Below are 22,485 nucleotides of genomic sequence, written 5' to 3' on the forward strand. Positions count from 1 at the left end.
GGTGGCCAAAATTATTAGAACACTAGTATTTTCATGAACTAAAACTGGTTTTAAGTCAGCTATTTCCATCTTTTGCTGTAGTGTGTCAGTAGGAATTACAATTTACATTTAATTTTGCCATTAATTGTAATAATCCAGTGAGATTTTTGTTTGCACAAGGAGTCTGACAACAGACTCATCATCATCCAGTCTGTCTGGAATGACATGAAGAAACAGAACAAACTGAGACTAAATCCAGAAGAACTGTGGCAACATTTCCAAAATTCTTCAAGAGACATACCTGCAAAGCTACCTGAAAAACTATGCGCAAGTGCACCTATGGCTAAAGCTGTTTTAAACGCAAATGGTTGGTCACCCCAGATGTTGATTTTAATTTCGTTAATAGAAGTTAATTAATAAAGAAAAGCAATTCCAGACATTATTTTGACAGCATCCTCATTTGACAGCATTTTTACACAAGTGCCTAAAACTTATACCAGTATAATACTATAATAGTACTGAAGCTTTGGAGGTAGGTTTCTTGAAGCATCTTGGAGATGTTTCCACAGTTCTTCTGGATTTAGTTTGTTTCCGTTTGTTCTGTTTCTTCATGACATTCCAGACAGACTGGATACTCATGAGATCAGATCTCTGTGTGGAGCACTGGCTGTTTTCAGGCTCTTTGTGCAAACAAAAATCTCACTGGATTATTACAATTAATGGCAAAATGAATGGTTGGAAATGTAAACTGATATTTCCTACTGACACACTACAGCAAAAGATAAAATAACTGACTTTAAACTATTTTAGCTGGTGAAAACACTAGTGTTCTAACAATTTCAGCCACCCCTGTATTTCAGATGATTTTCTATTGATTTGCTCCTGGCAGGTATTTGATACAGGCTTTAATTTCTGCTGCTTGCATCTGACCCAGACTTTCTCATCTGCTTTCACATTATGAAAAGGTAAAATGCCATTTCATAATTTGTTTATTCAAAGCATCCTTGTGGTTTAACACAGAACTAAGGATGCTGATGGAATCCTGCAAAAATGCCTGAGGGCCTCATGGGACCGTGATCCAGCCCTGGTTATTGACTGTCAACATCCATGACCTGTTAGACATACCTGCTCGATAGTTGCTTATTAACACAGTTTGACATTGCATACCATGACTGAATTATTTACTAGGGCTGCAAACACTGTTTTGATAACTGATTCAGTTATCTTTCATTTAATCAAAGTTTTCACTTCTGTGTACACATGATATACATTGTGTGCAAAAAAATAGTTTAAAATAAAAGCTAAGGCCTGTTTACACCAAGAGAACTATATTGACAACTTTATTGCTGTCCACACCAAGGAGATAATGTTCTGTTATTATAATTATTTCAGCTGCATGCTGCTTTAAATGCTCAAGCTCATTAAAGTGATAGTTCACACAAAAATGAAAATCACCCCATGGTTTACTCACCCTCAAGCCATCCTAGGTGTATATGACTTTCTTCGTTCAGACCAATACAGTCGGAGTTATATTAAAAAATCTCTTCCAAGCTTTATAATGGAGGTGAGTGGGTGTTTATTTCCAATAGTCCAAAAAAAGTATAATAAAGTGCATCCATCCACTATAAAAAGTACTCCACACAGATGCATTTGTGTAAGAAAAGTATGCGTATTTACAAATTTATAAACATTTATCTCTAGCTTCTGCTAACTGTCATATCCATATTCACGAGAGAATGGCATCCAGCGGATGTTTCCTTTGTTTAGCAACTTGGCTTATATCAAAATTTTTCTTTACAAATTCTCATTTTATACTTCTAATTTGTGACCGGTGTTTTGTTTTGCTCTCTCCTCTGTGCTTTCGCATTCGTCACTTCTCACCAAAGCTTACGCTACACCTATGTGCGCACAGTCACGTGTACGACAGTTAGCGGAAACTTACGGAAATTATGGTTTATTGAGGTGTAAATATGAATATTTTTCTTACAAAATTGCATCGACTCACTCCAGGAGGCCTTTATTCGCCCACTGGAGCTGTGTGGAGCACTTTTTATGATGGATACATGCACTTTATTATACTTCTTTTAGACTGTTGAAAAATAACACCCACTTTCACTAAAGAAAGAAAAAGTCATTTACACCTATAGGATGCCATGAGGGTGAGTAAATCATGGGCTAATTTAATTTTTGGGTGAACTATCCCTTTAAGTCTCTGATTCTGATTGGCTGTCAATGTTTTCATCAGTTTCAATCCTTCATCAGCCGGGGAAAAAAGTTCTGAAAGTGATTACAACGATATTGTTGCTCTGTGTCGTTATTGTTATAGCTGTGCTGTAGACTTGTAGAATTACGACAATTATTTAAATGTTATAGTTATCGTCCTTAGTGTGAATGTGTCTTCGTAATAAAAGGGTATGCAAGCAGTTTTTTATAAATACTAATAATGTTCTGCAGGAATGCACACATTCGTGCCTCATAGCAACACGTTTCTGTCATATGACATTCTCCTGTCAAGTTACGGTTCATTAAAGAACATTATTTCTGGTGTTGCATATACAGTTTCAATTATGGTTAATTTAAACTCTTAATTTGAAGAATATTGTTTTGATCCACATGCTTCCTTGCTACTAAGCTCTGTTTGATTGACATGGTCTGTGAAGCGTTTTTATTTATTTTATTTATTATCGTTGATTTCACAACGTATGCATTATGAGAATATGACAGACAAACATTCAATAAAGTTGAAAGGACACTTTTATTCAGCAAGGATGCATAAATTGATCAAAACGACAGTATTTCAATTCATAAAATAATTCTGAAAAAAAGTTAAGGTTTCCACAAAAAAATATTAGGTGGCACAACTGTTTCAACATTAATAGCAAGAAAAAAAATAATAGAATGATTTCTGAAGGATCACATGACACTCTAAACTATAATTCAGCTTTGCCATCACAGGAATAAATCACATTTGAACATATTGACATAGAAAACCGGTATTGATTTAATACCATTAATTGTAATAATATTTTACAGTATTATTGATCAAATATATATTAAGCCGTAGTGAGCATTAGAGACTTCTTTCAAAAACAATAGTCTCACTGAATGTAGTGCAGGGTTATGTCCAAGTTGGAAAGTGTTTGGTGCTTTTCTTCAGAGAGCCACCAAATGCTACCATTAATCCTTGTCATTTAAAACTGATATTAAGTAACTGAAAATCATTTAGGAAATACCAGTCAAACCGATAATCATTTTACTCTTGACTCTATTTAGAGCACTTGACATGACAACCTGGCAACATGAAATTATAAACTCATGACCTTTGAAGCAAGCTTTGAAACTTACTGCTTCAATATTTTTGCAGTTCATGCAATGTTTGGACAGGGGAGCTTGTTTATTATTCAGATGTCTTCTTGTCATTGTCTCTCTCAGTCCTCTTCTGATTTGATTTCTTTTTCTTTGGATGCTAGCGAATGGTAGGCTGCAATGCTCTGACTGATTGCTCTGTGATTAAGAGTTGTCTGTATGTAATAATTTGCATATATTGTGAATAGTAATCAGTAGGGTGCTTTAATTATGTAGAATATGCAGATGTGTTAATTGGTAGGGGGGAACGACCTGCTTTCTGTTTGTTTACGAACACTTTCTTGTCAGAAACTTCATGTCTGCTGACTCGCCTCTCTTTTCCTCACACCTTTTCTTATTCATTTTCTCTTGCGTTTCTCACACTCGCTTTCTCACATTCTCATTTTTTATCTCTTCTATAGCAGCATTACAGTGAGGATGAGCCGATCGTATTTTGTCCTTGTCTTTCGGTCCTTCGCGCTCTCGCTTTCAATGCTTTCTTTTTCACTCTTTCTCACTTTATGCCTCCCTTTCCTTCCCGTGCCCTTGATGCCAACCTGCTGTCTCCATGGTAACTGGTGCCTAAAGGAAGTTGAGTCTTGAGCCGCAAAAATGTGACAGGTGCTTTCACAGAAAAAGGCTGTATAATGTGGGATAATTAACGTGTGACTGAATGTATGAAATGGTGGTGAAAGATCAATATGAAATAAGGTTTTTCCCTGACTGTGATTATTATAATGTGCCTCTTATTCTCTGTCATTTTCTCATTAGGGGTTTTTGAGTCGCAGGTTAAAGGGCTCAATAAAGCGGACTAAGAGTCAGCCTAAACTGGACAGGAACAGCAGTTTCAGACACATCCTGCCAGGCTTCAGACCAGTGGACAATGACAGGTAAACAACAACAATTTTCAGTCGTATTCCATCTTTATTAAAGCTGAAGTGTTTAATTTCTTCACCACTAATGTCATTAAGAAGAACCCGTTCAGACATGTGCTTCATAGAGTAAGCTACTTCTGTATTGACAAAGCTGCTTGTCTGAGTTTACATGATGTTTGGTGTTTTATATTAAAGGATTAGTTGACTAAAAATAAAAAGTTCCTGATAACTTGCTCACCAGTGTTGTTTTCGTCAACAATGACGATGACGAAATCATTTCGTTGACGGCACTTTTTTTCATGACGATAACGAGACGATGACGAGATAAAAATGTCTCTTTGATGACTAAAACATGACGAGACGTGTGTGAGTTTTCGTTGACGAGACGAGAATAGACGAAAATGTTAGTGGGTGGTCCGTCAGACGTTTAAAATGCATGACATTTCTGCTTATTGTGCACGCCAATTAAAACCTAAAAAGTATCTGCCGCTATGGCAAGCCGTTTTAACATTAAATACTCTCTGCCATACTAGTATGGCAAGCGTTTTAGCTTTCTATCCTTGTTTGGTTACGCTCAACACGTCACATTGTTGTCACTCAGACAGACAGACGATTAACCATGATGGCGGCAGTTTGCACACAGGGTGGTCGCAAACGGCGAGAGGACCTATGGGTGTATTTCAAATATATGTCTTTTATGTCTAAAACCATTCCTTCATTATTGTAATTATTGGTGAAAATAGTCAATCCGGAAGCTCACAATGTGTTGAACTATAGATCTGCTATTTTCACAACTTATAAGTGACACTACCCAACAGCGAAATACTTACTGACCTACATTAATTTGTTAAAAGACTACTTTTTCCCCTTTTTTTTTTGACTAAAATTAGACTAAAACCTTTTTGACTTTTCGTCGACTAAAATTGGACTAAAACTATCACATATAGAAGTGACTAAAATTTGACTAAAACTAATAAGCATTTTAGTCCAAAAGACTAAGACTAAGACTAAATCTATGATGGTTGTCAAAAACAACACTGTTGCTCACCCCCATGCCATCCATGATGTTCATGTCTTTCTTTCTTCAGTCGAAAAGAAATTAAAGTTTTTGAGGGAAACATTACAGGATTTTTCTTCATATAGTGGACTTCAATGGTGGCCAATGGGTTGAAAGTCCGAATTGCAACTTCATTGCAGCTTCAAAGGGCTCTACATGATCCCAGTCAAGGAGTATTGGTCTCATTTAGCAAAACGATTGGTCATTGTCTAATAAAACTAAAAATGTATGTACTTTTTAACCACAAATGCTCGTCTTGCACTACACTCTTAAATGCTTCACAATGCCATAGAAGAACCTGTTTTGTCTGAATGGTTCCATAAACATCTGAAGAACCTTTCTGTTTCATGGAAGGTTCTTTGTGGCGAAAGAAGGTTCTTCAGATTATAAAAAGATAAGAAAGAGATGGTTCTTTAAAGAACCTTCGAATTAATGGTTATTTGTGGAACCAGAAATGTTTTTTTCTATGGCATCGCTGTGAAGAACCTTTTACTTTTTAAGAGTGTAAGGCTGTCAAAAAAATAAATAAATTGTAAATTTCGAATATTCGTCGAATTTAAAATATAATGTTTTTATTAGCCTATCCAGTTGAAGCCACTAGATGCGGCGCTGCCGCGTTGTTGATTAATGATATTGTTGAAAATGGGAACATCAGCGTGGAGAACATCTTGTTTACATCAAAACTGAAATGAAGCTGTTCACACAGAACGCATTATATTGCACAGTTTCTAAAGGGACATCTATCACCATTGCACTTGCGTCTCACACAAGAGAAAGACGCATGTTTAGAAAGCCATGTAAAATAATGCAGGTTCAACTGTATATATGAACTGTATATATCGAGACTTTATGGTGGGGGTTTTTCCCCCATCTCACTGGATCTCATGTTTTTAAATTAAATGGCTTTCGGTCCTTTGCATTAAACTCATGCATACATACATGATTCTGCCTTGTTTATAGTTGCTTAAAGGATTAGTTCACTTTCATAACAACAATGTACTGATAATGTACTCACCCCCTTGTCATGTCATGTCCATGTCTTTCTTTCCTCAGTCGTAAAGAAATTGTTTTTTTTTTTTTTGAGGAAAACATTTCAGGATTTCTCTCTTTATAATGGATATCAATGGCGCCCCGAAGTTTGAACTTCCGAAATGCAGTTTAAATGCAGTTTAAATGCAGCTCTAAACGATCCCAGCCGAGGAGGAAGGGTCTTATCTAGCGAAACGGTCGGTTATTTTCGAAATAAATTGACAATTTATATACTTTTTAACCTCAAATGCTCGTCTTGTCTCGTCTCTGCGCAGTGAATGTAAAGTCAGCAGAATCCGGGTCAATGCAGTTAGGGTATGTCTAAAAACTCCCACCTCGTTTATGTCTTCAATGTCAAAATCGTCCTATAATGCTGTTTTAACCTTTTTTTGTAAAGGGAGAATGAGTTTCTTTGTTTGTTCACTTTGTAAACACTATGTCGGTACTTGTGCAGTGATCTAAGGTGATTTTTAAGTTAGGGAAGAAAACAAAATGGGAGTTTTTAGACGTACCCTAACTGTATTTATCTGAATCACGCAGAGATGAGACAAGACGAGCATTTGAGGTTAAAAAGTATATAAATTCAATTTGTTTCAAAAATAACCGATCGTTTCGCTAGATAAGACCCTTCCTCCTCAACTGGGATAGTTTAGAGCCTTTTGAAGCTGCATTTAAACTGCATTTAAAGTGCATTTAAACTGCATTTCGGAAGTTCAAACTTCGGGGTGCCATCCATATCCATTATAAAGAGAGAAATCCTGAAACGTTTTCCTCAAAAAAAAAAAAAAACATAATTTCTTTACGACTGAGGAAAGAAAGACATATTGGATGACAAGGAGGTGAGTACATTATCTGTGCATTGTTCTTATGAAAGTGAACTAATCCTTTAAGCAACCTTATTAATTATAATTGGTTTATAAACATCATTTCAAACATTATGCACTTTTTCCAGGAAAGAAGCCAAAAGCTTTTTTCACCCCAACTGGAAACTGACCTTTCCAACGTGATTAGGTAATGCGTGAATTCGAGCTAGTGCAAGACAAGCATTTGCAGTTAAAAATATATATTCCTTTTTTTTTTTTTTTTTAGCAAATGACCTATTATTTTACTATATAGGACACTTATTCCTCAGCTGGGATCATATAGAGCTTTTCGAAGCTGCATTGAAACTGCAAATTTGGACCTTCAGCACTTTGGCTCCCATTAAAGTCCACAATATGGAGAAAAATCCTACAATGTTTTCCTCAAAAACCTTCATTTCTGTTTGACTAAAGAAAGAAAGACATGAACATCTTGGATGACACAGCGGTGAGTAAATGAGCAGGAAATCTTTGTTCTGGAAATTCATAAATCTCTGTCAATTTCTGCAAAAAAGGAAGCCTGAGATAACTAGAAAAATTGTATTTCCAATTTGATTTCAAATGACAGATGTTGAAAGAACAAATTTAAATATGACATCTCTTTATTTTGGTTAAATTTTTCATTCAACTTGTTTAGTCTTTTTGCGGCCCACTTGGAAATGAGTTGAGGCCCTCTAATGGGTCCTGGCATCCTGGTTAAAAACCATTGTTTTAAACTAGGTAAAGTAAAGATAAAGTAATCTTTAAAATGGCATTAAATTGTCAACAATCTTTTAGTCACTGTGTTGACTGGAGATCAGTTGTTACAGTCATGCTACTGTGTGTTATTGGAGACTATAGACAGTTGGTTCTGACCTATTTTGAAACTTTACTGGATGTGAATGTAGCTGTATGAGCTGTATGAGCAGCTGAATATGGCAGTTGAGTCTTAGTATGGATGTTTTTGCATATGTTTGCATTCTGTGTGCTAATTCCAATAGTATAACACCATATGTAAATGTGAGATTTTGCATTTCCTCATGTCCGTGCTGCATAATTTGCTGCACAGTGAACAATGACGTGTGAAGAGTGTGTGTGTGTGTGTGTGTGTGGTCTGAAAGTTTGTGTGTCTGTTTGGCAGACTGGTTATTGAGGTCACTTTTGACATGCCTCTCTTGTCAGTGAAAACCGACAGAGCTTTGCAGTCCAATCTGTCATCTGCCTCTTTCTCGGAGATGCTCCTTCATGCATCTTCTCTTTCCCTTATCCCATAAATATCCCTCACTTTAAACAGACTGCAGCTGTGCTCTCCTCTTGAGTTTTTGCTCATTTCTATGCAAATGTCTGATTCGGGAAGTTTCGCTGTACTTTGTTTTACCGTAAATTTGATACACTTACTGTTATGCTCACAATTTGCAGAACAATAACAATTTGGTAGTGGTACTGGAAATAGACTGACATGACAAATTTCAGGTCTAGCTGTTTATTCCTATTTTCTTTTTTAGTTTTAGTCTTTAGTCTTTAAAATGGACAGTAATTGAGATATTGTGAGATGGGAGTCTGCTGTATGGCTAAATGTAAATCATATAGAGAAGTCAGGCTTCCAGGCAGGACAGGAACACATCGATCGAAAGCCCACTGTCCAATAAACAATTAATAGCTTTTTTTTTCCCAGTGCAAACAGCAGTCATGAAAGAGTGCCAGTGAAGCACACTCTCCAAGCGGGACCCAAAATGAAGTGTTGGAGCCTCTTGTACAGTGAACATTTATCTTTGCTCCCATTAAACATTTATGTTTGGTGCTTTTAAATCCTGTGGATTCTACAGAAGTCTACAGACAGTTTCATGTGGTGTTATAGTCATTCTAATCTAAAATATTATTTACACTGTTCTTTGTTAAAATATGTCATTTATTATATGTGACCCTGGACCACAAAACCAGTCTTAAGTCGCTGGGGTATATTTGTAGCAATAGCCAAAAATACATTGCATGGGTCAAAATTTTAGATTTTTCTTTTATGCCAAAAATCATTAGGAAATTTAGTAAAGATCATGTTCCATGATGATTCTTTGCAAAATTCCTACTGTAAACCTAACAAAATGTAATTTATGATTAGTGATATGCCTTGTTAAGAACCTAATTTGCACAACTTTAAAGATGATTTTCTCAGTATTTTGATTTTTTTGCACCCTCAGATTTCTGATTTCAAATAGATGTATCTCAGCCAAATATTGTCCTATCCCAACAAAACCATACATCAATAGAAAGCTTATTTATTGAGTATTCACATGATGTATACATCTCAGTTTTGTCAAATTTAACCTTATGACTGGTTTTGTGGTCCAGGGTCACATATATCAATAAATTACATTGTTGGGAAAGTTTTTTTTAAGTGTTTTTTTATTTATTTATTTAAATGTTACTACACTCTGTTATAATCAGAAAGCATAATTAATTAAAATAATTAAATGCAACAAAAATAAAATTCAAATTCAGTTCCACTTTTACCAGATTTTTAAAAATCATCACTAGATTCCATGATTCCGTTCATGTTTTTGAGATCATGCAAATCATACGGTCCTAAGATGTATAGAGAGAATGGGTTTTTTTTGGACCTCAATCAGTACAACCCTAGTTTGTACTTTATCTGTGCTCAGCGTCAATTCCCTTGTTAATCTGGGCATTAGCTGACAGCGTTTTCCCAGTTTAGCTTTAGCCGTTAGCTTAGACTCTAAGAATTCCCAGTCAGTTACAGGCCTCGTTTTACCTTATATCAACAGCATTACCATCAGCCGCTGCTCTAAACCCACGGCCTGAGCTGCTCATCCATTCTTTACACAAATGAGATTATATGTGCGGATGCTGCTAATCCCAAAAGCATCTCATTTGATTGGATTAAGTGTAGTAATTGTCTGTGCTTTCAGCATGGCTTGGCTGGAGCAGACTATGGATGGCTGTGCTTGTACAGATAGGGGATGAGTACTCTGGACTTCTGTGGGGCCAAATGGATTTTTGTTGAATTTGTGTGCCCGATGCCCCGGCTGATGTGAGTGCAGCTTACTTTTGTGCCGCTTACGATCAATGCTTGAATGTTTGCGTGTGCATCTCTCTGTCTGTTCTGCATTATTACATTCATTTGGCTGAAAATGACCCCGCATTACCAGACAGTCTGATTGTGGCTTCTATTAGAAAGAGTCAAGAGCTCTTAATAGAAAACAACTCTGCTGTTGAAAGCACTTAAATTAAGGCAATACATATACAAAGGCAGTTACATCTAAATGGACATTTATTAAATGCAGTATCAACATGCACGCATTTTTGTAGAAAGCCAATATACAGATGGGGTTCAGTTGTAGTCATTTCTAAATTTATGCTTGTTTTTTCTTTCTTTTTTTATTAATGTTCACCCATAATGCACTGAAACATTTAGTGTGTGCTGTTTATCCTCTTGGCACAGATGGCACTAAGGAGACTTAGGAAACATGATACCAGCACCAAGTTGAACCATTTACCAATAAACCAGGCTGTTCTGTTCCAGTGAATGGAGGAAAGGCTTGTTTTTAGTGTGTAAACTGGATTTAAAGTCAAATGAATGTCAAAAATAGACATTCTGGGGTGGAGGGTCTTTACTTTGACTAGTCTTTACTTTTATATGATCATTTTCTATCCACTGTCTGACCTTAGAGATCGTTCATTCATTCATTTGCTGTACCATTTTAATTTTTTCTGTGTAAATGACATCTGTTATGATTGACTTTTGACCTGCAGAATGCTGTATATCGAAGAGGCAATAATTATGTAATTGTAGGCAGTCATATGCTCGTGGTTATGTCATAACCATAATGATTTTTCAATAGTGTGTATTTGCAGTTTAGTTTTCAGACATAAATTGAAGAGGATGAACTGAGGAATATACTCTGTGTTGTCAAAGTTATCATATATCTATATCTGCATATATTACGCAAAATTATTTATTTTTTTCCATGATACACTACCAGTTAAAAGTTTTTGAACTCACTAAGCCTGCATTTATGTAATCCAAAGTACAGCAAAAAACAGTAAAATTCTGAAATATTTTTACTATTTAAAATAACTGTTTTCTGTTTTAATATATTTAGAAATGTAATTTATCCCTGTGATTTTAAAGCTGAATTTTTAGCATCATTACTCCAGTCACATGATCGTTCAGAAATCATTCTAATATACTTCATTTAATAGAAAGATATAAAGGGGGAAGGGTATAGATATTAACACTTTTATTTAGCAAGGATGCTTTAAATTAACAGAAAATCTGAATATTAGAATGATTTTTGAAGAAATATGTGAATGGAGGAATTAAGCTTTGAAATCACAGGAATAAATTACATGTTAAATTATATCAAAAAAGAAAACAGTCATTTTAAATTATAAAATATTTCAAAATTGTACTGTTTTTGCTGTACTTTGGATCAAATAAATGCAGGCTTGGTGAGCAGAAGAGACTTCTTTAAAAAGCATTAAAAATCCTCCTGTTCAAAAACTTTTGACTGGTAGTGTATGGTAACTTTGAAAGCCACAACCTAACTTAGCATACATTTAAATGATAAAAAGTTCCACAAATAGACATGTGGACAGAATTAGAGCAGGACATTTTTTCTCTTTGAGCACACACATATTCACAAACACACATATTCATAGACACAAACAGACTTTAATAAAGTTCATAGACTGGTACTGCTTTTTATTTGATGTTCTCAGATGGCGCTCATAGATTCTAATGACTTTACAGGGTCAGATCTAAATTAAAAGCATTTGAACATTTGAGTCAGTTTCCCTACGTTCGTTTTATTGGTCTCACACGCATCTTTCGTTTCTCTCCCTCCTGAGCAGGAAAGAGGTGATGTTGTCAAGGAAACTGTCATATCGGGGAAAAAAATCTCAGCGTTGCTTTATTGCTCAGTAAATTTCATTTGGTAAAAAAGGAACTAATTCCTAAAGAAAGACTGAAGTATGAAAATGGAACTAGAGCCACTTTTAATCAAACTGTCAAGCTCAATATGTATGTTTTGTGATGGGTGATTTTAATAAGCCCTCAAAGACAGCCATCGGATCTGCTTGGACAAAACAAAACTGGCTGTTTATTGAATGCGCAAGCAAAAATACTGTTTTAAACCAAATGTCTCCTGTTTTCATAATGCATTGGATGAATTTGAATTGTTACAGTGATTCACAGCGGCGTACTCAAATGGCTACAACAAATAGTTATTAAAATTATTCAATTATTGTAACTATCTAGCCATTTGTAGCCATTTGTGGTAACATTTCTTCTTAACACTTGTACAGCTACACAACAGTCCTTGAATTTGATTGGCTAGCAGCACTGGGGCTTTTCACTGTTTCTATTACTCCGCTTTTCTGTGTATACTCTCATTGATCTTATTGAGTCATTCGCTCAAACAAACCAATGTTCAAAGCATTGATTTATTCAGAAATGAAACAAGTACATGTCTTTGAGTAAGTCATTGAATCATTTACCGTAATGATTTGTTCAAAACTTAAAAGACCAAAATAGTCCTTATTGATTGGTTTTAACCTTAAACATAGCTCTTCAAATGATAAATTATATTAGAACAATGTGTTTTAAATTAAATTTACAGTATTTTAAAGTATGCATTTTAATTTTGTGTACTTTTGTATTTCATATAGCCAATACTAATGTTCAAAAGCATGCGGTCAGTAGGAAATTAATGTTTGATTTAGTAAGGATGAAATAAATTTGTCAAAAGTAATAGTAAAGACATTTTAATGTTACAAAAGCTTGCTTTTTTTAAACCTTGTATTAATTAAAAATGCTGAAAAAAATTGTTTCCATCAAAAAATATAGCAGCACAGCTGTTTTCAGTATTGATAATAATGAGAAATGTTCCTTAAGTGCTAAATTAGTGTATTAAAGTACAGCAAAAACAGTGCAATTTTGAAATATTTTTAATATTTAAAATAACTGTTTTCTATTTGAATATATATTAAAATGTAATTTATTCTTGTGATTTTACAGCATCATTACTCCAGTCTACAGTGTCACATGATTCTATAGAAATCATTCTAATATGCTATTATTATTATTAGTATTATTATTATCACCATTATTATCATCATCATTAGTATTAAAAACATTTTTTTTCAGGATTCTTTGGTCAATAGAAAGATCCAAATATCAGCATTTATCTGAAATAAAAAGCTTTTGTAACATTATAAACTTGGAGGAAAAAGAAATTATAAATTTTAATACTTTAATTTAGCAAAGATGCTGTAAATTGATCAAAAGTAATGAAAACAGACATTTATAATGTTACAAAAGATTTATATTTCAGACAAATGCAGTTTTTCTGAACGTTCTCTGAACTTAAGAAATAATAAATGTTTTTTTAACAGCTGATTTTGCAAATCAGAATATTAGAATGATTTCTGAAGGAAATAGGACATGTAGTAATGCAAAAAATTAATCTTTGAAATCACAGGAATAAATTACATCTTAAAATATATTCCAAAATATTTTAAAATTGTACTTTTTGCTGTACTTTGGATCAAATAAATGCAGGCCTGGTGAGCAGAAGAGACTTTTCAAAGAAGACATTTATAATGTTACAAAAGATTTATATTTCAGATAAATGCTGTTCCTCTGAACATTCTCTGAACTTAATAACAATAGTAATAATAATAATAAATCTTTGCAAATCAGAATATTAGAATGATTTTTGAAGGACATAGGAGTAGTAATGCAAAAAAAATAATCTTTGAAATCACAGGAATAAATTACATCTTAAAACATATTCAGATAGAAAACAGTTATTTTAAATAGTAAAAATATTTCAAAATTGTACTGCTTTTGCTGTACTTTGGATCAAATAAATGCAGGCTTAGTGAGCAGAACAGCCTTTTCAAATAGTATTTTGATAATATTATATCAAATATTTAAATAGAAAAAATGTTTTACAGTATTTTTGAACAAGAGGAGACTCATAAAAAAAAATCCTACTACACTCTGCTTCACAAAGTCATAGAAGAACCTTTTTGTCTAAATGGTTCCATAAAGAACCTTTAACATCTGAAGGTTCTTTGTGGCAAATAAGGTTCTTCAGATTATAAAAAGGTAAGCAAGAAATGGTTCTTTAAAAAAACTTTGACTGATTGGTTTTTTGTGGAAGCAAAAATGGTTCTTCTATAGCATCGCTATAGAATCTTTTGAAACACCTTTATTTTTAAGTGTGTAATAATAACCCTTAAATGATAGTTTATATGTAGTTTTCACTCTCCCAACTGTTAGCTAAGATTTAAAAACTTCACAAACCTGCTGTGAACATTTCAGACTGTTTACATGCTGATTTCTGAGCTTAAGTCTAGAAGATGACTGTTGGCAGGGCTGCTTCTAAAATTGCCCGTTTCATTTAGTATTGGAGAAAATTTTGTTTTGGTTGATTATACGCTGTGTACTCTGTCACAGCCATCTGTGAGTATTGATTTGGGATGAAAGGCAGTCATCTGACTAACAAAGACATGCATATGAGATTCACATTTTTGTGCATATCTGGTTTTGTCTGCGGGAGAGGGTAAAGCCATTTACACGACATCCAAAACTCTGAGCAGAGGAAGTAGGACAGTGGGAAAAAATATGGAAGGAAAAGGGAGAATGAGCAACAGAGAGAGCACAAGAGGGCAGTAGAGAGAGAGAGAGAAAGACTGAGTGGGGGTGAAAGAAAGGGCTGAACATGAGAGAGAGAGAGAGATTTTTCTCTGCTCCGCCTTCCCCAGAAAACAACCGGCAGCGGTTGGGCTGCTCAGTGCTGAGCGAGCAAGAGAGAGAGAAGCAGGGAGAGGGAAGCGCTCAGTGCCGGAAAAGGGAAAAATGGAGCTGTGAGAGCTGCCCAACAGATCCCTTCCCCTTCAGAGTTATCTTCTGTCCTCCCTCGTTCTCTCCAGTGTCCGGCCGCTGCGCTGAATTCACATGATGACCGGTGAGTGATCAGACTGACTCCTCATCCTTTTTTGGCTCGGAATGTTTTCATATTCAAATATAATGTGATTGTGCAAACAAGAAGTCTCTCTCACACACACTTGTATGTTCACATGCTGTGATCTGGGAGTGTTTTGTAATGTATTTGTTTGTAATTGTTGCTGACAGTGGCTGTGATGGGGGACGTTGGTCACATTAGATGTTCTGGGTCGCTGGACTCATGTGGTTATATTCTGATGCCATTTTAGTGTGGAGTCACTGTGGCCAGCAGCAGCACATCTGCATTAAGATTTTTAAATGGCTGCATCTGATTCAATTAAACTTCAATTTAAAGTTTATTCTGGATGATGGAGGGTGTGTCGTTCTTGTGGTTATTAAAAAGATTTGTGAAGAAGATGCCAGTCACTTGTGGTTGTTGTGTTTTTTTTTTTTTAGATGACTTGAGGTTATGAACTTCTCTCAACCTGTCAGCTTGTGTATGTGTGTGTGTGTGTGTGTGTGTGTGTGTGTGTCTGTAATTATATTTCAGCCGAACAGCTGCTCTCATTCATAACACTGAGGCTCACCGTGTCTCACGAGCATCTCCCTCCCTGGATTTATAGATTTAGAGATTGATTAATGATAAATTACTTCTGCATACCATGCAAGCCGACTCTCCGTTATCTGTATCCTCAAGGAGCTTTTTCTGTCTCATCTGACCCTTACAATTGCTGTCATTGGTGGAACCTAATTGTATGTCCTATGGTCATGAAAAACCTACCTAATATCAGGGATTTTTAAAGTTTTCTAGTTATGTTGTAAAATATTCAATTTGTTAAGTATCGTGCTAGTGGAGTCAGATTTCCTTGCAAGTTGTGTGTGTCTGTTTTGTAAATGAATCACAATTCACTCAAGCTCAATCAAAATTGTTTTTTAGCATCCTTATTGAATAATCGCAAATGACTGGAAAGGTCATAGAAAAGCTCTGGACATTCATTGGTCAAACCTTCAGTCATACAGTATTAATAATTTTACTTCATTTCAACTAGTTCTATTCTATTCTATTCCCACATTTTGTGAATGTAAACATTTTGCCGTTTACATATACTCATATTAAATAATATTTTTGATTTCAATTAGGCTGTATTTTTTAATATATATTTTTTAGATTTATTTTTGCGTTTTTTTTCCCCTATATTATTATAGGATAGTATATATATCTAAGCAAAGAGAGGGGGTGGTCCTCGAATGGGATTCAAACTCGGGACGCATGTGGATGTTTGTTTTTTTTAACCAAATTTTGCGTTATTTTTTATTTTATTTATTTATTTATTTATTTTTATGTGACCCTGGACCACAAAATTTGTAGCAATAGCTAAAAAATACATTGTATGGGTCAAAATGATCGATTTTCCTTTTAAGCCAAAAATCATTAGGATATTATGTAAAGATCACATTTATGTACATTTCTTACCATAAATATATCAAAATTATCAAAATTCACAAAATTAAAAAATTCATTAGTAGTATGCATTACTAAGAACTTCATCTGAACAACTTTAAAGGAGATTTTATCAATATTTAGATTTTTTTGGAACCTCCAGATTTTCAAATAGTTGTATCTCTGCCAAATATTGTCCTATCCTAAACAAACCATACATCAATGAAAAGTATAAATGTAATAAATAAAATGATGTATAAATCTCAATTTCCAAAAATTGACCCTTGTAACTGGTTTTGTGGTCCAGGGTCACGTATTGTATTATATTATATTATATTATATTATATTATATTATATTATATTATATTAACAAATCGTCACCTTAGAATTATAAGGTTCTATCTGACATTTTTGTCAAAATTGAGTTATTCACATATTCTTATTCTGTACAGCTTATTTACATTATTTGATGTTTCTTTTGTAAGCTGTGTACATTTGGGGCCTTTTTTTTAGAAAACAAAAATGGTTCTATCTACAGAAGTCAATGGAATGCAAAAACTTTGGAGCTCAATATCTCAAAAGTGCTCAGAATGCAGATAGAACCTTATAATTCTAAGGTGACGAAATGTTAATTCTACTGTGTACAGTTCTACTTTAGTTGTACGATAAACACATAGTTAAAACCAATCAAAAAGAAACGCGTCAGAAATCAGATTGTTTATGGCAACATGTACACAGATGGAAAAAGTAAAAGCTCTTGTATTATAGCAGAGAATGTGTAAGGCAAATTTATTTATTTTACAAACACCTCTAAACAGAGTAGAAAGCGAATGAGAGATGGTGTGAAAAAAGAGGGGAGGAATGAGAGGAGAGTGTCTCCTCAGTACCAGCTGTTGTTCGACGTCTCTTCAGCTGTGCTGGAACGGAAAATTAAAGACGGAGAACGGATTCGAGTGGAGGATAAAAATAAATAAAAAAAGACTAGAGAAAACTGTAGTGTCCAAAAATGTTTTCGAAACTTGCATTAGACTCTGTAAATCAAGCCCATCTCTCTTTCCCCCCTAGCCTGGTTTTCTCTCAGTCACTCTCTAATTGCACTGTCATGACCAATCTCTCTCATCTATTGATTTGTTGTGCGCCGCTGAGGCGTGTCTACTGCTCTGCTCTCCTGGAACATAAGGAGGGTGGTAGGGCATCTTCTTTTTAGGAGAGGGTCACCCCTGAATGCTCAACCTGACCAGAGTGTCTGGGTAAAAAAAGATGTCTCGGAGGTGAATAGAGAATAGGAACATAAACCAATGGACAGAAAGGCTCTGTGTTAGTTGCTGGCATAGAAAGCCTGTTTATTTTCTCTGATCTGTGTTGCATGTAGGACACACTCAGAATGGAATGCTACCATATTTGTAAGTGTTATGCATCAGGATAAATACGGAGGAATCTTATCGAGACGTTTTAGAGCTGTTATTTCTGTCCTACGAGGCAGGAACGAACATGGCCAGGACAGACAAACAAGTTAAGAAAACAAGGATGAGTTGGAAACTCTTTTTTTTTTTCTCTGTGTAAGAAGCCACGGATACTTTTCCTGAAATGTCTGCTAGTTAAAACGATAAATAGTCATCTTATCAATTGTCCAGCTGGAGTCTGAGGTGAGTCAGATCCCTACACATGACGGCAGCACCAGCTCACGTCAGATCTTAACCACAAAACCACTTATTTCAGTGCGTTTATATGCAGCTTTTCTATAGGTACAGTACTAGAAACACATTTTCCGTTTATACTTGTTGTGCTGACAGAAACTGTCAGATTGTCATCGTCCCTTCACATTGTGTCTTGTCTCTTTAACTGGCAACATGAATAAAATATGTGTGTGCTGGCTGGGAGTTGAGAGCTTTTCTCTACAGCTGTGCTGCTTCTCCAATGGTTTTGCTGAGACCCAGATTTTACAATAGACATTGAGTGGTGACCCAACACTGTACCTTCTCTGCTTAAAAGATAAACATGACATTTGATAATATTACTGTGGGCACAACAATAGCTACAGTTATTAATTTGAATAAAATTCAAATGATAATAAGCTTCCTGTTTACCTGTCAGAGATAAAAAATGTATTATTATTATTTTATTAGAATTATTTATATTTCACAACATGACAACCTTTGAGAAATACACTTTTAATGTTTTTTTTTTTTATATATATATATATATATATATATATATATATAATCACTGAGGCAGAAACAGGCTTCCATGCTCAGCAGCCAGTAATTCAAAGCACAAAACAAATTGTGGTTGGCACAAGTTTTGTTGCTGCAAGCTAACGTGTATTCAGTGTAGTCTGTAGTTTTTTTTTTTTTTAATACCTTGCATACTTTTCTTCATGGTTTCGGGGATGAGGGCATGTGTCACAATCTGTCTATGCTGGCATATGTGTAATTTGGCTGGAGTCTACCAAGTGACAGATGAATATTTTGCGCCAAAATATGAACAACAGAAACGGCAAGTGTTTCTCCTCTTTTTTTAAAAGGTGTATATGCTTATTTATTTTGCAGCTTTAACTATACGGTTATTTGCACCTTATTATTTGCATTTAGCATCATTGTTGTTCCCTGCTGTCTTTGAACACATGTCTGACCCATTTTTGGACCCACTGCCTGAGATCCAAAGATTTTACAGGATGCCACACTACAAACGGCCAGCTTTCAGTGGAATATTTACACAAAATTATCAATAATCCAATCACTTGCACGTCTGGGAATGGATGTCTTTGCTTGTAAAGGCCTGTATGTAGATTTTCGGGCGGTCCCGGCATGTCTATGAGTGTTTGTACATGTGTGCTACTTGTGTTATTTTCTATTTTGGCCTAGTGTGTGTAAGCGGCTTTTCCAGGCGGGTAGATGGAATGGATGGATGGAAAAGGGAGGAGGAATGAGGGATGAGAGATGAATAGATGGACGGACTGCATAGTTAATGGCCTGGCTTGGGCAGGGTGGCCAACTGCGGTTATGTAATTCGTAAATTGCAAACATAGAGAGAGAGTAGAGACAAATGCAGAGAAATGAAGCATGCTGTACAATTGTAAGTCTTTTCATCTCATAATCACTTTGAGTTTAATGTGTTTTATTGACATGAGTCAAGTTGGTATTTATTATTTATATAATGTTAAATGTATAATTATCCTTTATACACTATTATATATAATGTGTGACCCTGGACCACAAAACCAGTCATAAGGGTACATTTTTTTGATATTGAGATGTATACATAATCTGAAAGCTGAATAAATAAGCTTACCATTGATGTATGGTTTGTTAGGATAGGGTACACAGTGCCTTGCGGAATTATTCATACCCCTTCATTTTTTTCACATTGTTGCCTTATGTTAAACTACTTAAATTACTTTTTTCCCACATCAATCTACACTCCCTACTCCATAATGGCAAAGCAAAAAATAGGTTTTTAACATTTGTGCAAATGTATTAAAAATAAAAAACTGAAAAGATCCCGTTGCATAAGTATTCATACCCTTTTCTGGGACTCTAGAAATTTAGCTCAGGAGCATTCTCATTGCTTCTAGATGTTACTACACTTCAAATGGAGTTAAACTGTGGCAAATTCATTTGAATGAGTATGATTTAGAAAGGCACACACCTCTCAGAAAAGGTCTAACAGCTGAAAATGCATAGCAGAGCAAAAACCAAGTCCTGAGGTCAAGATAACTGCCTGTAGAGCTCAGTGACAGACTTGCGTTAAGGCAATGATCTAGGGAAGAGTTCAGAAAAAAAGAGGTGAAAAGAGAGGAAAAGAATGGCAGATAATTGACAAATGCAAATGTGCAAAGCTTGTCACATCATACCCAAAAGACTTGAGGTTGTAAAGGTGCTTCAACTATGTACTGAGTAAAGGGTATGAATACTTATGCAATGTACTTATTTTATTTTTAATAAATTTGTAAAATTTGCTAATCTGGTTTTTGCTTTGTCATTATTATGGTGTATGGAGTGTAAACTGATGTGGGGAAAAACTAATATAAAGCAGTTAAACATAATGCTGCAACAAAACAAAATGTGACAAAAATGAAGGGGTAGGAATACTTTTGCAAGGCACTGTATTTGGCCGAGATACAGCTATTTGAAAATCTGGAATCTGAGGGTGCAAAAAATCAAAATATTGAGAAAACCGCCTTTAAAGTTGTTCAAATGAAGTTCTTAGCAATGCATATTACTAATCAAAAATTAAGTTCTGATATATTTATGGAAGGAAATTTACAAAATATCTTCATGGAACATGATCTTTACTTAATATCCTAATGATTTTTGGCATACAAAAAGTTAATTTTAACCCATATAGTGTATTTTTGCTACCTGGTTTTGTTATCCAGGGTTACATTTATTACATTGTATATGTTACACAATTTGAGTTTTGAGTTTTATTTACATACATTATCAAAGAAAATTTGGACATACTTCAGTCTAGCGTGAGTTTTAGCACTCTCAAAAAAAAAAAAAAAAAACATGTGATAATCAGAGAAGCTGTCTATAACCTGTTTGATGAAGTAGTCTCACAATTTCATCGTATGTACATCTGCACTTGTTTATGATGAGAGAGTTTGCAAGAGAGCAGAATTCAGCCAGTGAGCACACTGAACAAAACTCCAACATTTCAACGATGACTAATCAAAACACCTCTGATTGGCCATGGCATTCATAAGCTCAACAGAATCGTGTGTAATTGGTTATAATGCGCAACACTGTAAACATGCGTCAAAAGAATAATGATGCAACATGAGCAGATCTAAATGTAATACTGCAATCAACACTTTTCATTTCATTATTTGTGACAGCTATAATAGATTGTTTACCAGTGCTGCAGCATTTATGTCCCAAGCCCCCGTTAAACGGTTAGTTCACTTTTAGAATAAAAACATTTTCTGATTATTTACTCACCCCCATGTCATCCAAGATATTCATGTCTTTCTGTCTTCAGTCAAAAGAAAACAGTCAAAAGTACACAGACAAAGAACTAACCGTGCGTAACTTTTCCAGACTAATTACATAATGCTTGAAGACATCGCAGAGCTAGTGCAAAATGAGCATTTGTGGCTTAAAAGTGTATATATATATATATATATATATATATATATATATATATATTAGTGGTGGGCCGTTATCGGCGTTAACGTGCTGCGTTAACGTGAGACTCATATCGCGCGATAAAAAAAATATCGCCGTTAATCTATTCTCAAAGTCGGGTTGGGAGCTGGGTCTAAACTGCGCAAGATATGATGACTTTCACTTTGATATTTTAGCACTGATGACGTATACCTAGTCGAATTGCACTGTAGGAGGCGAGAACGAGTCTTCAACTTCTGTGAAATGACCACATCAAATGAGACGCGCAGACATGGATGCAGTTATGAAGCCGCTTCAGGGCAGGTGCATGCGTTGTTAGACCCTTTTTACCGGGGCACGTGCCCCAGTGAAAATCTGCTGTGCCCCAGTAAAATCTCAAGTTTGAGTTATAATTTACTTTGATAATCCCGAAATAAAGACATTAAACTATATGCAACAACTGAATTGACGCTTCTAAAAGCAACGCAGTTTATTGGAAGACTATGCACGCAGATAGGCTATCCATACCTGCGCGCCTGTGTATTTTACGGGAACGCGCACGTCGTACAGCCTTTTGCGCAGAAGTACTTGGTTACACAAGTTTGTATAGTTAATTGTGTTGTAAATGCAATTGTCAAGCAGTTTGTAATGCATTTTGGAAACAGGAGATGAGCGCCTGGTCTAATGCGACACCTGGCTTGAGGAACCCGTTCTCAAAGACTAACTTTTAGTCATTATTTGGGTAGCACACATATTGTGAATGCCTTCAAATTAGCCATTTTAATCTAGATTAATCTAGATATATATATATATATATATATATATATATATATATAGCCTGCC

At 35.1% G+C, this 22,485-nt stretch overlaps 1 protein-coding gene across 3 annotated transcripts in view; it reads left to right on the forward strand.

Moving 5' to 3' along the window:
- dab2ipb (DAB2 interacting protein b) overlaps positions 1-22,485 on the forward strand; it is a 130,606-nt gene that overhangs the window by 23,223 nt on the left and 84,898 nt on the right. For 2 of the 3 annotated variants that reach the window (XM_073839708.1, XM_073839706.1), the window contains one exon: positions 4,096-4,214. In XM_073839708.1, the coding sequence (XP_073695809.1) occupies positions 4,096-4,214 (119 nt within the window). Of the gene's footprint in view, positions 1-4,095; positions 4,215-14,967; positions 15,116-22,485 lie in introns of those variants that run through there. The other variant, XM_073839707.1, reaches the window with a different exon arrangement.

The sequence above is a fragment of the Garra rufa genome, chromosome 5, assembly GCF_049309525.1.
Source record: "Garra rufa chromosome 5, GarRuf1.0, whole genome shotgun sequence".
In the NCBI taxonomy this organism is placed as follows: domain Eukaryota; kingdom Metazoa; phylum Chordata; class Actinopteri; order Cypriniformes; family Cyprinidae; genus Garra; species Garra rufa.